The sequence below is a fragment of the Leptidea sinapis genome, chromosome 18 (genome assembly GCF_905404315.1).
Source record: "Leptidea sinapis chromosome 18, ilLepSina1.1, whole genome shotgun sequence".
Classification (NCBI taxonomy): Eukaryota; Metazoa; Arthropoda; class Insecta; order Lepidoptera; family Pieridae; genus Leptidea; species Leptidea sinapis.
In genome coordinates, this window is record NC_066282.1 from 13,061,439 (window position 1) to 13,080,118 (window position 18,680).

The following is an 18,680-nucleotide window of genomic DNA, read 5'->3' on the forward strand; positions in this document are numbered from 1 at the left end:
ACACCAGTAGAAGATAAATATAGTAGTGGTGATAATATTGTAGTTCATAGCGGTTGAAATCATGTAGGCAGTGTGTAGGCTCTGCTTCGTACCCCCTCCACTCGTGTTTACCAAGGTAAACTCCCACAGTTTGCTTGGGCATCAGCGTTGTACATTTGTTAAAATGTGTTTGTGCTTGAATGCGTAGTACAAAGCTCGAGGAAAGGCATCAAAACAACCGTGGTGTTTTATACCTAGGTAACACTGAAAATGTTTAGAAAATGAAAAACGGCTTAATATAGAAAGTTGCCAATACTTTTATTGTTTTTCGAAGTAATCTCCGTTCCTCTCTACACATCGTCGCATTCGATGGAACCACTGAGAAAAGTAGTGGGCCCATTCTTCGTAAGGTGTCTCTTCTATGGCATTTTCGTACGCTTTCGCCGCATCTTCAGGGCTCGTAAAGTGAGTACTTCAAATTTTATCTTTAGTTCTTGGGAATAAATAGAAGTCGTAGGGCGCCAGGTCAGGCCTATATGGCGAATGACTCATTATCTCGACACATGCCACAGCCAAATATTCAACAGTCCGTTTTGCGGAGTGCGCTGAAGCATTAGCGTGGTGATCGAGGATCCTGCTTCGAGGGTGAGCTGAGCCACTGAGCTGATTGTCTTTTGGTTTCGGGTCCATAGCAATATATCCAGCTTTCATCACCTGTGACGAATACAGCATTTGAGTCACCGCCGTTGAACTTATCTAACATTTGGCGACACCAGTTCATGCGAAGGTGTTTCTGGTCGTCGGTTAAAGTATGGGGAATCCGTCTGCTACAAAGCTTCCTGACGCCTAAATGTTCGTATAATATTTTTTGAACTTAACTACTTGGAATAACCAATGCCTAGGCTTGTCCGTATCTGCTGATAGGTCACTCTTTTATCTTCCTCTATCATGCGTCGCACAGCACTGATGTTATCTTCAGTAGTCGCTGTTATAGGACGTCCCTCACGCGGATAATCATTAAGATTGCTACGTCCACGCTTAAACTCGATAAATCAATTGTAAATGTGGCACGAGATGGAGCTTCATTAAGAAGTGCTAATCACAGCCTATCATAGTTTTGTTGAGTAAGCCTACAACGAAAGTCATAATAAATTATTGACCGAAATTTTTCTCACGTTAGGTTCATTTTCAAGTGTAACAAGAGTTTTAGATTTCCCGCCAATTCACAACAACAAATGACAAATGAATGCAATATACTACATTAGCTTACCAAAGAGTTCTAAAATTGAAATTCAAAATTTTTCATTAGCAATGTTTCTAACTGGCCAGTTCTAAACATTTTCAGTGTTACCCACGTAATACGTATACGTACTTATATTATGTTTGTAGAGATTTTTTTATCATTTTTATGATAAAATTCTTCATTATTTTTATGAAGGTTTCACTTCAACCACGTGTGAATTTCACATTTCAATTTTTTTTGTTACAATGTGATCAAAGCATTAGAATTTATATATTAAAAACAATCTATATATCTCTCACGTTCTGGTACGTGGTCGCCATTCTAGGACTTTACTACCCCGCAGTCCAAACTAAAATGTGTTCTATATGCAGACTAATAAACGTTTTACTAAATTCAACAGCCGGTAAATAATAACAACTAATATAATAATAATAGAGGTATCGGGTTCAAATACCAGTAGATGCAAACATTTATATGATAAATGTGGATGTTTTTTTTCCGAATTATAGATATTTATGTATGCTTAAGTATCTTCTTAAATATAATGTTATCTTACACAAACTGTGCCTAATTTGGACAGATAAGATAATACATTCCAACTACTAGGCTCCGTAAAATTGCTAAATCTTTTAAAGTGGATTGTGTTATATTTTATAATAAACTCCCAAATGAAATTAAAATATTACCTATTAAAAAATTTAAATGTGTCATAAAAAATAAATTAACATCTAAGGCCTATTATAATGTGAAAGATTATTTGAATGATGAAGATAGTTGGAATTAATGTTCTAAATTTTGTTAATGAATATTGTTATACTCATTTGAATGCTATTGTAACTTTTGTACTTCATCCTGACTTGCACTAAATAACTTACAAAGTTTTACAGTGAATAAAGATTCTTTGACTTTGACTTGTAAAAGTGTGTACATATAATTATTTATTACAATTATTAAATGCTACTTTATAGGCCGTCTTAATCTTCACACAGTGAAACAATTCCCCTTGATCTTCATATAACCTTATTATAACGTATTCAAAGGTCTGAGGGAAACTGTCAGGTCAGAGTTACTGACCTAAACAAAACCAGGTAAAGAAGCAAATGATCATTTCGATGAGAATTTATAAGATTCATAAGATAGAATTCATAAGATTCATAGCGGACTGACTAGGAGTATAAACGCTACAACCAATAGTACAGTATTTGTGTTGATCATGTGGCTAAGCTGCAAATGGGCATTTATTTTGCTGGTTTTCTTTTGTTTATTTAAAATATACATATTAAATTGAATCATTGCTCGGTTTAAGATTAAGAAAAATACTAATTATATTAAATTCTTTAAAAAAAGAATGTTGTTATCGCTGAAAATTCAGAGATTTTTAACTCCAAAGTTTATTTTTAGGAAGCAACTTCCAAATTTTTTATTGGATATTTTAAATTATATATAAATACTATTGGACCCAACAGACGTTGTCCTGTACACACGTCAAAAATCGGTCCAGCCGTTAGGAGTTCACTAACATATTCATGAGCTGGAGAATTATATTATATGGACGGAATTGAGAATTTAAACCAATCTCAAATTCACTGAAACAAACAAAAAAATCATCAAAATCGGTTCAGCCGTTTAGGAGGAAGTGTAATTGTGAATCTAAACCATTCTCGAATCCACCTGAAGACACACACCAATCTCAAATTCACTGGAACACACAAAAATATCATCAAAATCGGTCCAGCCGTTTAGGAGATAGTTCAATTGTGAATCTAAACCATCCTCGAATCCCCTTGAAGTCACACAAAAAATTTCATTAAAATCGGTCCAGCCGTCTAGGAGGAGTTCAGTGACATACACACGCACACAAGAATTATATATATATAAAGATTCTATTCGGTTCAAGTCCTTCTTTTTGTAATCTATTTATTGCGTCGAAATATTTTCATTGCGTTATGTTGTAATCGACTCTCTAAGAGACCAATTTTTGTGGATATTGAGGTATGACCGCGCCTTAATGTTACCCTCGTCACTTCAAGACATTTTATTTGTCTAAGCACAACTAAGATCATTGTTTTTATATTTGTTTTTTGCAATTACTCTCCGATTTTACCGCCAGAGGCTAACAGATGATCTCCTGAATCAGCCCTTTTTTTAGAAAACGTGCGTGACGCGTTCTATTGTGTGCCAGTACTCTCATATTTTTAGCAAATATTTATAGCAAAAAATAATCCTGAAATGAAAATAAGTGAAATGTACCGTGTATGTTTATTATATCTGTAACTTATTTCAATAGAGCTAGCCAGGAGGACTAACTATATTATATATACTTAAAGGTAAGAATGTAGTTTAAAATCACAAAACTTAATAAAAAATAATAGTAAGAAAATATATTAAGGCATACTCGCGTCATACATAAGACAATCTCTTCTTCAACTATGATCGCCTGGTACCAAAATACTGCAAAATTATGCTTATATACATGTACCTGTTTGTGTCTCTATCGTCTCGCTTTTTCGTTTCACCGAGTTTCAAATCACAACTATTCTAAAAAAGTTTCACTTCAAAAACTAAAAATATGCTTTTAAAGAAAACTAAATTAAAAAGAAGAATATAATTTTTAATAAGCATAATCTACGAGTAGTATGATTAAGTAACAAAAATATTTTATTGTATAAGAGCATGGGGTGACATCAATCACTTTGCTATAAATGGTTTATTCACAAATATTGATGAAAAAATAGTTCTTTTAAATATATCTTAAAATACACCCCACGCTTTTTAACGATAAAACACGTTTTTTTTTTGTAACATAATCACACTTCATAGTTTATGGTTATCAAAAATTATTATCATCTTTTTAGTTTAGATTTCTTTGAAAGCGTGTTTTTTATTTTTCTGACGAATAGTTATATTTGCTTTTTTTATCTTAAAACGATGGTATTGTTTTCGGAACAGACTATATAAATTATTAAATTGGTATCAATCCTTGACCAGTGTGCAAAGTTTTAGATTAATCCGCGGTTTTGAAGGGGTCGAAAATCATGTTCAAAAATTTCTTTAAATACAAACAGACATTCGAACTAAGCTAATAGAAGTAGAACAGTCATTATTCCTTGATAAATGTTCTATTAATATTATTATTAAAACAATAAGAGACGAGCAAGACGTTCAGCTGATGGTAACTGATACGCCCTTCCCATAACAATCAAGGATATGCTTAGGATTCTGGAAAAAGTCAAAAATTCTGAGCGGCTTGTGGCGCCGCTCAGAATTTTTGCCCTCGTCACATTGAGACATAAGATGTTAAGTATTATTTGCCCAGTTATTTCACTAGCTACGGCACCCTTCAGACCGAAATACAGTAATGCTTACACATTGCTGCTTCACGGCAGAAATAGACGCCATTTTAGTACACGTAATCTAGCCGGCATCCTGTGCAAAGGAGCCTCCCACTGGAAAACTTTTAATTCAATCCAATTTTATAAAGTTTGATAATATCACGAGCTAAGTTTCCCTAACGTAGATACTATAACATACGTATGAACTAAGTAAAGATGAGTTAATGAAGCTATCAGTAAATCACCAATGTATTTATCTCAAACTAAGTAGCGTCCTATACAAACATAATATTTCTTATTGATATTGTTCGTATTTTTTGGAGTCTTGCAATCAATCGTGTCTCGCTTGCTTTGTTCGTAAATATTGACTTGCAAATCAAGAACGAAGGGTTGCAACAGTAGGTACAACAAGATAACTTAATCGTTTAAGTAACTTTATCGTTTTCATGCCTAGTGGATGTTGATTCTAGTCAAGTTAGATTTGAGTCTAACTGACTTCTCAAGAATCCCAGCATTATTCGAGCTATTTTGTTTTTTTTAAAGAAAAGGTGATCACTTAACATAAGGTAACCCGTATGCTCGTTTCTCCTCCTTTTCCATGAAAAAGTCAAATATATGTACACTTGTTCTTTAATATAATTTCGAAATAGGATAAAAACATTTTTTATTAATAATAACCAAACATCGTCACATTTATAAAATAGCATCACTGTTATTTTATTTCCACAAATCTACAATTTCTTTATCGCAGGCATTAATCTGAAACGAAATTTAAATACACTAATCACAAGACCGCATTGAACTTTGCACAAACGTAATGAGTACGAGACTAAGAATGAGAATAAATTTATTAAATTGTATAAAGTAAGAAACTAACTGTGGACAGCAGTTGGAATTGTAAAATGCTTTAGAAAAATGTTTTTTACTAAAGCTGGAAATTCTAAGCCGTTATTATTATTTATTTTACTTATGCAAAAGCATTTATTTTTACATCATAATATTTTATTGTTTTCAACCAACTTGCGGGACACCTGGTCTTCAATAATCACTGCAGCCCACATTATCCTTTAAAGCGTTTATGCTTATTATTTTGAATTTTTTAGTTTCTTGTTTTTTATTTTTCTCATTAGAAAAATGGCACAGACTATATAAATTGTTAATTTGACATCGCAAGTGCAAGGTTTCAAATAAATCCAACGTATTGAAGGGGGGTTTCAAAGAAATCCCGTTCAAAGATTCCTTTAATTACAAACAGACATACATACCAAGCTAATAGAAGTGGAACAGCCATGGGTCGTTGATAAGTTGATAAGTGTTTTTTTTTCATTATTATTATGACACTATGGGACGTATCATATGTTATATTTTGTTCATTTTAGGGGGGGGGGGGGCAAACCAACCTGCGGATCATTATCCTTCAATATTAAGAGGAATCACAGGAGCGGCCTTTTAGGAAGGTGTACGCGAATTTGTTGAAGATATTCTTGTCTTATCGTCACAGAAACACCGCACAAGGAACCCCATTCCATAGTTTAGTTGTCCGTGGCAAAAAGTTTATTAAAAACCGAACTGTAGGAGAACACCACAAACTTAGATAGTAAGTATAATATCCAAGTATGTTTTTTTTATGACGAGGGGAACAAACATGCGCACGGATCACATAATCGATCTTAATAAAATAAAATAAGTAATCACCACAACTCACATTATCCTGAAACACCAAAGGGATGACAAGAGCGTTGCCGGCCTTTTAAGAAGGTGTAGGCGCTTTTTTAGAACAAATCTATCCATGAATTTATGCGGCAGTGATCACTTAATAACCCCGGATCCATACAAAATCCGTGAAAAATGGTCATATTATTAACTTTGACATTTAAAAAAGTGTAGACATACAACTTACTAGCCTAAAGACAAACGAGGCGTGCGAGAGAGAAGAACATCTGTAACAGAGATACAGAAAGATAGAAAGGGAAAACGAATTTCATGTCGAAAAGTAGTAAACAGTCAGCCACGCTTTGTGTAAGCTCCTTAATATGTAGAATATTAAACCACTACCTAACGCTCACATAGATAATGGGCAGTCTAGTCGTCTATGTGATGGTATATTCTAAGTCTATGTTCAAAAGTATTTTATTTAACTGAGAGTGAGTGAAATATGTATTAATTTTTTTAGTATATTAAGCTCCCACAGATACTCCATTTGTCGAATTGAGCCGCCTTTCCTCGAACAAATGGCTGTCAATCTCCATAATTCCCCATAACATATAGCCCTCAGCACTCCTAAAAAAGATTTGTCTTCAAATATTAGTAACACGTTGAATATTATTCATAACAGTCAAAATTCAGAATGTTGTAGCAAACTGCTGAAATCTCATAGTTAATTTCAGTAAAGAATATACTGGGATGAATGAAAATATTGTCCATATAGTGCAAACTACAGCCTAATGATGCCTCGTAAAATTTCATACCAAGCTGCTTTTATAGAGCCTTTTGTATCACAACGTTGAAGGGGATCACGATAGCCTCGTCTTTTAAACAAAAAGCTTAAGTACACTTTGAGAGAAAAGGATTTGGAAGCTGCGTGCAACTAAAGTTTTTGGAGATTTTTTTACATTAAAATTAGTTTTAAGAGATTGTGCTTTTATTTTAGAATAGAAGGCAGGTTGGCGTACAAATTTTTAAATAGTTATTTAGTTTTTTTCACTTCGATTTATTATCTTTATATATATAATTCTTCTGAACGTGTGTTGGCAGTGAACTCCTCCTAAACGGCTGGACCGATTTGATTTAAATTTTCTTTGTGTGTTCAAGTGGATTCGAGGATGGTTTAAATTCACAATTGAACTACCTCTTAACGATAATATCTTGTGTGTTCCAGTGAATTTAAGATTGGTTTATTTTCTCAATACAGTCCATATATAATTCTCCTGAGTAAGTTAGCGATCTCCTCCTAACGTCTGGACCAATTTTTCAAATTTAACACGACAACGTCTGTCGGGTCCGCTAGTTATATACACGGACGAGTAAAATAAGAAGAACTCCGTGTCACCTTACATAACAGTGAGGCACCAAAACAAGCCAGTAAACGTGTAAGCACATAGCCCCACGCAAACACTTATACTAATATAAGCCGATCGGCCGCCATTATGAGAATTGCCATCGTCTGTGTCAGATCAGTTTGCGTCGCAATAAAATATTTTAAAAATGCCGTCGTGCGTTGTGAAAGAGTGTAAAAACAATACTATAAAAGTATTTGTGGAAATATGATTATTTAAGGGAGAAAAATTTTGTGTATCTGGTATATCCCGTAACCGCACACTCAGTATCATAAAGGTGCTTCACTTGCTAATATCATGGCGCGGAGTCCTTCTTTTTTTACTTGTCCGTGGTTAAATATAAATTACTATTCATTGAATATCAAAACGATATGCTGAATTAGAGACGCTTTTATAATGCTGACGTTTCCATGAGTTTTTATTGTTGTAGTGAAAAGGACTTAAGGCACGTTTTTAGCACTTTAATTTGTGAGAATGCATGACAGAATTCAGCTATGTAATATTATTCGACTCGATTGTAACTTGTTCGGTGAGTTAATTTGGAACGCGTCCGTACATAAATGTTAATAGTAATGGGCCAGTGGGACGCTCTTTTGCACAGGATGCCGGCTAGATTATGGGTATCACAATTGTGTAAATATTAGTGTGTTTCGGTCTGAAGGGCGCCGTAGCTAGTGAAATTACTGGCCAAATGAGACTTAACATCTTGTCTCAAGGTGAGGAGCGCAGTTTTAATGCCACTCAGAATTTTTGGGTTTTTCAAGAATCCTAAGTGGCACTGTATTGTTATGGGCAGGACGTATCAATTACCGTCAGCTGAACGTCCTGCTCGTCTCGCCCCTTATTATCATAAAAAAAAGAGATAATCTTTCGTCACAAGCTATAACATAGCTAAGATCACAAGACAGTGTGTCTTACTAATATTTCGCACTATACACGCCACTGGACCAAAGTCTCATCCAACAGAGGCGACCCCGACACGTACTAGTCGACCTAGACGACGATATTACCATCGCGAACTCGACACCAAAAACATCACCGTCACCGATATCAAACCACTGACACTAACTGGCCACAAATTTAATATCATATAAGTCAAGTCACACACTCTGATAGACGCAGCCCGATGCTAGAGTCCACGTCCTGTCATCGTTATACACACTTACAAACACACCTATTCACAAGTATTTTTATAACAGATATTTATATATTTCTAACAGAATAATGGATATATTAAATCGATAGTGATATTTTCTCCATCCAGCTTAGCAAGCAGTAGGTCCGAAGTTCGAGTCCGAGACGACCCGCGAGCAATTTGGCCTCCACTTAGATAAATTCAAGCATTTCTCAAATTGTATGAATGACTCATAAACTGATCAGTATCATTATTATGTAATTTGTTTTTTAATTAGGATATTAGTGCCGCATCAGATTAACTAAGGGATACAAAGAACGGTTTTGTCATAACCACCAAGGTGGCCACAAAGGGGCCTTCTCCAGAAGTGGATGTGCTTCGGCTGATGATGCATACAGGATTATGAACCCGTTTCACTATTCCGACCACTTATGAAGCTTCTATAGAGTATATATCTACAATTCCATCTATAAAATCAAATCCATTCAATATATCATCATTCAATATATGATAATTTATATTAATGCATGTAAAAATTTATGACATTTTAAGAAATAATTTATATTATTTAAACACGTCTTATATATTGGACGCAGCACCTTACAAACTTATTTATTATATATATTACAGCCATTGTAAAATACTCTATTTGATTGAAAAGAGTGGACATTGAGTTTATTGTATGCTCATGAAATGAGCTCAACTTTTTACGAAAATGTTATGATAAATTCAGTTATTTAAAAGTTATATTTGTAGCGACTATTCAAAAGCGCCTAGTTTAAGCTTAATTGAATAAAGTTTGTTTGACTTTGAGTTCTGTGTTCATATCACACTTTTTAATTTTTCTTGCAGATCTGCTTTCAATTACGACAATTTTTCATTAAAATAATGGATACTTCTGTGCTTTTCAGTCGCGTATCAGGACAACAAAGCAAGCCTTTCATGCCCAATCACTCTAATTTTGTTTTCTTTATTATTTGGCCATTTTAACAATGACGATAAATGATCGAAATTACTTACATAATAAACGCGTATCAATTTTGAATAAAAAATGAAATCAGATGTTGCAATAGTAATGGCTATACTTATACTTTATTACACTATAAAAATAAAACTCAATACTCAAATTCTACACTGGGTGTACTTAAAATACTTCAAACATTTGGAAGCGATTTGTGAGTCAATATTTGCCAACGAAGCGAGGCGGTACGCTATTATTGATTGCGAGACTAGAAGCGACACAAACAATACGAATAATCTAGAAAAATATGGAAATATTACAAGCCACGAGACTACAGGAATAATACAGAAACAACATAGCTTTTATTCATATTATATTCTATTCGAAATTCCTTCATTCTGTAACTTTGGACACATTTCAAATACTGATTTTAAGAACTTACACAGTCCTAAAAGTAATTCTGTTAGAAATAGGTAATCTCGGAAAATTTCCGCAACTCGAAGACTTCTGTGCGAATATTTAGCATAGAGGGGTTGTCGGCTAATCTTGCCATATTAACTCCTCAAGGTGTTAAATTAAATCTCTGATGTCACTCATGACTTCGGGGACAGTCTTCGGTGACCCTCAGTCCTCAGAGTTTGTGTTTCCACACTCCCCCACTCCAGATTGATGTAGACTTTACTCCCACGCATGCCCGGGGGAGTTATAAAAGAAAAAAAATCCAATAATTTCCAGGCTAACACTATCGCAGAATTTACAGGAAATTTTTATTACGTAATAGCATGATTTTTTAACAGTATACACATTCTGCCTTATTAATTATCTCAAAAAAAACATAATCCAAGTTTAAATTTACTTTTCCCTTGCATGTAATTCTGAGTAACATTTGGAATAACTTTACTCCGCGTTTATTAATAACACAGATTATGTCTGAACTATGGTGAGGGATATGCTCGGAGATTCCCTGCGAGATCGAATCAGTAATGAGGAGATCCGTGGGAGAACAAAAGTTACCGACATAGTCCAAATGATTATGAAACTCATATGGCAGTGGGCAGGGCACATAGTTCGACGGACAGATGGTCATTGGGACAGTAAAGTCCTCGAATGGCGACCACGTACCGGAAGACGCAGTATTGGTAGGCCCCCCACAAGATGGACCGACGATCTGCGCAAGATCGCCGGAATACGTTGGATGAGGGTAGCGCAGGACCGATCGTTGTGGAAATCTTTGGGGGAGGCCTTTGTTCAGCAGTGGACGTCTTTGGGCTGATGATATAGAAACTAGAACTATATTAACTATATTATCACTAAACCACAATATAATGCTCTATAAAATCATAATATAACACTATAAAAATTAATATATAACTAAATAAAAAATTCAAGAAAAGTATTAACAACAAAATACATACTAACGCGCACCAGACAGCCCTTATTATTAGTTCCACGCACAGTACTAGAGTTACCCTTCCAATCTAAATAAACAAATTTTCAGGACACTTGAATTTTCAGAAGTGTCAGTACTTATTCCCCTTTCTCTAGTTTCGCAACACGCACTCCGTGTAATGACAAAGCTCATTAGTGTCTTGAAGTACTCTTCGTATTAACAGATAGCAAACTCGACAATGTTACACAAACTATAACAAGAGAGAATGTACGAAGTTTGAAAACTAAATAGTTTTTAATGGGCGCTTTCGTTTTGGAAAGTTTTGTTAACAGTACACCCGTGATTGTTAGAATTACTTTGTTACAAGTTATTAAATGTTTTCGTTTGTTATTGACATTATTAGATAATGTGAGGGAATGTTTCTCTAGCCGCATTTTGCGGTTTAAACTTCGTAGCTCAAAGAAAGTACTGCTGCGAAACATGATTAAAGTTAATTGAAATTTATTTCAATGTTTATCATAAAAATATTTTATTTAATATGAAATGTAATGATATGATCAAATATTTTGGTAAATTTATTTATTTAAGACCTGGATCTTGATTATTAAGTTTATGCCCACATCTGCAACCTGTGGAGGCTGCTGATATTTATTCCCTAGGTGATATGTTTTATGCTTTTTCATTTAATGATAGCATGAGTTTACTTTCAGTACAACTTAAGCTACCCAAATCATTTATAACGACATAAGCTTGAAAGTTAAAAGGGACAGAGATTTTGACGGATTATAGAAGTATATAGTGTTTTATACCTGGAATTCATCTAATTCCCAATAATTTCCCTTTTAATGTTTAAAGTATAAAGATTAACGTCGCACTATATAGCAACCCATTGATTGGATGCAGGCAAGCAGAGAATGCGGTTCCGACGCCCTCAAACAGATAAAGTATGTAGAAGTTAATTGTTACAGCAGGAATTGGAAGCGAGCGCAATTATTGTAGTGCCGCTCAGAATTTTTGGATTTTTTCATAATCCTGAGCGGCATTTCATTGTAATGGGCAGGGCGTTTCAATTACCATCAGCTGAACGTTCTGCTCGTTTCGTCCCTTATTGTCATAAAAAAACTATGAATACATCAATTATTTAATTTCTTAGAAAGTGATAGGTAATTGTTATGTGTGTATTATAAAAAATATAATATTATAAACACGACAAACAGTTTACAATGCAGGTGTAGATTTCAGAGTGGGTTAATGTAGAGAAAAAAACATTTTTGTCCACATTACATCTATTTTGCCCACATTACATCTTTTTTGTCCACTTCATTGGCAATGTGACTTCTATTTTGATATACAGAGAACTGTTTATAGAATATAACAGTTACAATATAAGCATTGGTTGCGGCTTCACGTACGCAGGCCATTATCGAATCAAGTCTACGACGTGTCCAATTAACAAACACCAAATCAATGGTCCACAATGTAGACTCTACATTATAATACTAACGAACAAACAGCCATGCTTCGTTTTATCTAATATTAACGTGCCGAGATACATTTCAGTCTACTCTGACGAATTAAATTAATATGATTATTATCAAATGAATGTAGAATTTTTTTTAATTAATTGTTGCCCTGTGTTGATGCGAGGGAGTCAAAATGGCGCGTGCGTGGTCAGAGTTGTCCACTCGATCAAGATCAATCGGTAAGTGTCCCGTTGTAAACGACCAGAGAGTCGTTGAGCGCCCGATGCGAAGACCAGGGTGATGCCAATGATCGGATTGTACATCAGCCCCCTAGGTGGCGTAATATGCTATTAAATGCGTACAATAACGGCGCAAACACCCTGTTTTAGAATATGTAATGGTATGGGTAGGTAGTGTGTGGTGGGGTTTGTAAAGTTTAAAGTGCCTTTTTGTTTTTTTTTACCTATAAAATATGTATGTTTTAAAAAATCATAGTGCTTTCTTCGCGTTTTCCAATCGTGCGAACAGGAGAGATTACAGTATATATTTGCAGTTTGGGAGAAATTTATATTAATGTCAATGGCTTGAGCAGAATATAATCTACCCTTGATTTTTTTGTTTTTTAAATATTAATTAAATTAAAACCCATTACAATGTCAAAGTTTTAACGCGACCAATCGTAGCTGACTGTAACTTGATTTAGGAATAGAAAAATGTTCTTGCTTTTTATATGTACAAGTGGTTGATATAGATTTTAATTTCTAATGAATAAAATCATAAGATTAGAATTTTCTTAATTGAGTATTTACACACGACCTGAGAAAACCGTTTTTCTGTCCGTTTTTTTAAAGTCGGTTAATGTTACATAGCTCATACTCATAAACTTTTATCATGGGAAACGATAAAAACATTAAAATTAAAACGCGGTCACATTTGACAGGAGACTAATGGACACTAAATTGTCAAAATGGTTTCATGGTCTTCATCTATTCCGTCTCTTTCTCACACCTAGGTTTTTATCTAAGGATAGCGTGATAAGTGAGATACTTGCACACAGTGTTCGTCTATTACGGTAGTGTACTAAGTTTATGATCCTAACATACATAATCAAGGAAATATACCTTAAAGTTACATTATAAACGTATGTACAGTTGGAAAAATGGAACAAAATAATTGTTTTATAATTATATTATTACTTTTATTATTATTTATAATTTATTTTTCTTTATATGATAATAAATTTTAAGATTGTCTGGACTGCATATGCCGCAAAAGAGTGAAGAATGAATACGATGAATTCATAATCTGGAAATAAAAAAATAAGCTTGTTTAGTTTTATCTGAGATGAGTCTTACTATAAATTATTTATATGTTATTACTTATATTCAAGATGCCACTATAAAAAGAAATAAGTCATATTGCTAAAGAAATAAGATAGCACGATATAATCACCTGAAGGTAAGTGGTACGCTCTACCAATTTCATATTAGTGACGCACACGTTATTTGAAAACATACATTACTCATTGGAATGCCTACTGCGCTCGTCACTTTTAAACATAAGATAAATAAAACAAAAATAATCCTACTAATATCTTCCCTTTCTTGGAGTACGTCCGTGCATAATGGGATGTCGCTATGCCAACTTAATGACTGACAGGCTTGCCCTGCATGTTTCAGTGTGACAACTCTCTCTGTTATCCCTATTTAAAATTTTATTGAGATTAAACCTTTAGATGCGAATGCAACGGGCAACTACTCGTAATTTAATAATATATCATTTTAGTGCGTTAAAACAAGGATATGAAACTTTTTTTTTTAATTTTATATCACATCAACACCATCAATTTTTTGGTAGTAAAACGGTGATAATTTGCCGACAGTCTTCATGCTTCATAAAATGAACTAAGACATTTTGCTGCTCAAGAGATACTAGAAGTATTAGCCCTGGGCGATCACAGCCCAATATAGGCACTATCAAGAAAACTGAATCGTGACGCACCTTAATGTCATTTTCCTACAGTCATAATAAACAAGTAGGTCGAAATTCACCTGAACATACATTTACTAAGTAACTGTTATGATTTTAAGACACTTCCAGTGTTATTACAAAAAAAAATATTTAAGCATGGCTTAGACACGTGTTTCGTTAAACAGTGAATTAATTATAACAACGTCAGTGACCTAATAATAACGACGTCTAAATTGAGTTTATCTTTTAATATTACAAAACAGTGTTTAGCTTGAGTTTAATTAAAACCTCGTTAAGCACAACATTAACTGAAGTGTTCAGCAACAAAAGGAAAGGAACGCAAATTTGGCAGCTGTCATCTATCTGTCATCATAATCTAAATCTTCCTTGAATATAATCTATCCTTCAGACACACCTTTAACAAGCTTCGACTCGTGTTTAAATATAAGCAATGTCTAAAGATTGTTTAACGCTAAACAACAGAAAGAAACAGATTTGTAATAGAACTAATTTAAAATCGAGTGTTCAACACATGTTTAACTTTTTTGTTATGACATAGTACAGTCTACCAATCCAATCTTTATTAAAATAACTTTGTCGGTGGTACAATTAGTTCTACTGCTGCTGAATATGTCACTTACTGATGAAAAAGTATTTAAAGAAAGTGGAAACATCTTCCAGCCAGTTATGGAGAGAGGTCGATTGGCTCTCTCAACGAAAAGTCTCAAGCTGCTCTTGAAGCGACGGCTCTGCACTGTCCAGTCTGAACTGTATATCGCATGAGAGAGGTGTCGACTCTGAAAGTTTTTCTTCACTTACATTAAGGACTAGTAAATAAATGTCGAATAGCTCTTATTAGGGTTACGTTTCCAAATGGCAAAAAACGTCATATCTTACTGTCTGTCTGTCTGTCCGTCCTGTACTGTTGAAACTTGGTAAGTAGATGAATACATCTACTGAATACAGAATACTGTGAACCGCATTAAGATTTTCACACAAAATAGAAAACAGTAAATTTTGGGGCTTCCCCATACTTAGAACTGAAACTCAAAATTTTTTTTATTAAAAAATCATCAAACCCATATCCATCTATGGACAGGTCTTCAAAAATGATATTGAGGTTTCTACTATAATTTTTTTTCTAATCTGAATAGTTTGCGCGAGAAACACACTTCCGAAGTGGTAAAATGGGTTCCCACCCCTGTAACTTCTAAAATAAGAGAGTGAAAAAACTAAAAAAATATATGATGTACCATGCAAACTTCAACCTAAGATTGGTTTGAACGAGATCTAGTAAGTAGTTTTTTTAATATATAAGGTGAAACTAAATGGGTATACTATGCTTTGAACTAGACATTCCTTAGGTCATCTCTAATGACTATGTGAAGTCAGAATTGAATTAGCATTATAATTTAATACAATATTTAAAGTGCTAAGTTTTCGCAAAAACTATGATTCCCTCAACCCTAATCAGCTGTTTTTTTGAACTCTCTTTGACCTTAAACAGATGAAAAACGTAGATCTGATATAATATCAGATAATAGTAAAATGCCTACGATTCATTGCAGCTGTGAAGCAATTTGTGTTCTCATTTTGCCATGAAGACAAAGTTATTTTGTATGTGCATTTGCTTTAGCTGACATTGAAAATACTTCTAAATTTGTATTTACTGTAGTTATGTATTACCCAATAAAGATTTTTTTAATTCTAATCTTATTATGAAACTATGTTATTTTAGTATTTACTCTGATTTCCGCGAGTGTTACAAATTTAAATAAAACACGTTTAAAAGATAAAAACTAGTGTAATTGTAACTGTGTTTCTACATTTTGTGTTTTTTTAAATAGGTTTGGTTGAAAAGATCGGCCTGTCTGCGTTAATACTCTTTCAATTGTGCTTTGAAACACGATATTTACTGCTCTGTGTGTGTGTAAATGTCTATTCTATTCATAGTTCAGAAATGTAGATGCTCGCCCCCTATTACGTGGGAATTAAAGATAGTGAAACGTGGGTGGAAAAAATACACCTATAACCCTTCAGGAATACAGACGTGAAACTGTGTAATGTTATGTAATTTCTTATTTTGTTTATTTGTTTCAATAACAGGAAGTAAAAAATGAATGAATAATAACATAGAACAAGCCACATTTCATGTAGTGTGCATACTCCTTAATCATAGATTATTGTTTATGTGTAAGTATATACAAATATTTAACAAAGGCCCCACCTAAAACTGGCAGTCTCTTTAAATTTAGGGTTGTCTAAGAAAAGTAATTGAAAAATAATATTTTTATTTCGTAGGGAAGCCTTTTCTTTTATTTTATTTATTTATTAAAACTTAAACATCACCATACTATTGCATATCACCCAAATAACGTACCATTGAAGGGATGTTATACCCTTTCTGGTTCACGTTGTATATATTTAATTTTTTAATATATAAATTTAATAAATATATAGTATTATCAATAACTTCATTGAAAAAATACACTATTATTAAAACATCAAAAGTTATAACGAACTTTTATATACTGTTACTTGCTGCTACGGCACGCTTCATGGGCGAGTCCGACTCACACTTGGCCTATTTTTTAGAACTTTTACAGCGATATAAAAATTGTAAAACAGTATGAAATTATTAAGTTTTTTTTAAGTCGTTTGCATGAAATATGAAAAGCTGTTCACTTTGTGTGACAATGATTAATTGAAACATTATTTGATTTTTGTAAGTTGTTTTTATTTTTTTTTCATAGAGGAAATGGGGCAAATGAGCACAATTACAGATCACATGACAGAATGTGATCACAGCGCTCTCTCGTACAATCAAGGCATGAGGCATTCTTTTTTTAATGTGTGGTAGTTTTTGACTTTCAATAAGTGATTTCATATCCTATTTTGAATAAAAATATTTGATTTAACACTTTATGTCTCGATGTGACTAGCGCAGTTGCAGTGCCATCAGCTGAACGTCCTGCTCGTCTCGTCCCTTACTGTTATAAATGAAAAGAGTAATAAAAGAGTAGTTTAAATGTTGTATTTAATGAAATGAAGGATCATGACATTGTCATTTTTCACGATACGTTTAGGTCATACAGAAAAAAAATTACGACTACGATTTATAATACTTTGTGTTTTATTGTTAAGTTATTTAGTTATTAATTCTTCACTTTTATTTTTGTCATTTCAATCAATGACTTGATTTCAATAAATACTCAAATTGTATAATGTTACATAAGAATTAAAATTCAAGTTACTTTAATTTTTCTTTTTTAGAATATTGAATGCACCTAATTAGAATAACATGCAACCTCGAATTATGTAAGTGCAAAGGAATTGATAATGTTGAGTTATTGTTAGAAGATCTAATAAAACAAATAAATAAAGAATCCCACCTTATCCATTATTTTAGTTCCAAACCAGCACGGCACTAGTATTTGTAAGATCATTACTGCCATGTACGTCGCAAGAAATATATAGTACTGCATCGGAGCTGGCTGCAATATATAGAAAGTGTATAAGATTCATATCTTCAATACAATTTACCATGTCCGAATAATAATATGATATCTTGTTCCACATATGGCGAAAATACATAATGATAAACTTGGAATGACAATAGATACAAAGTTTTATTGGAAAGCTCATGCCAAAACACTTTTTAAAGGATTCAGATGCGTGTTATTGTAACTTTGTTTTTACATTAGATATTTGCGTAAAAAATACATTTTTATTATTATTTCAGTCAACCCGACGTTGCAAGACCTTTGCAGATCTATAAAGTGTTCATTGACCTAAATGTGTCACATAAAAAAGTGTCATATTTAAATGTGTAACACTCGCGTTAATCAAAGAAAATACTACCATCCTATAACGGCCGTTCCCAATATACTATCTACAGATAGAGATAAATTACTACCTTCTACTGTCAGTAATTAGCTGTCAATTATCTGAAGCTGTCGCAGTATACCCGATAAGTCATTCTTATCGCCTTGGGACGCGTGAATTGCAATTTCCATATAAACTTCTACCGCTGGTAAGCTATACGTCGTCCCATTGACAGAAAGCGTGTACAGATAAGGTGAGTTATCATCGATATAGTTTATTGCGACAGAAAAGTCAACGATAGTTACGTTTTTGGAGTTTACTCCTT

General features: G+C 33.6%; 1 protein-coding gene across 1 annotated transcript; it reads right to left on the reverse strand.

The window, feature by feature from the left end:
• Positions 1-13,801: 13,801 nt before the first annotated feature.
• Positions 13,802-18,231, reverse strand: LOC126969342 (odorant receptor 4-like). The gene is given in 4 exon segments (XM_050814696.1): positions 13,802-13,864; positions 15,172-15,327; positions 17,923-18,024; positions 18,178-18,231. Coding segments are annotated over 4 exon segments (375 nt in total).
• Positions 18,232-18,680: the final 449 nt, after the last annotated feature.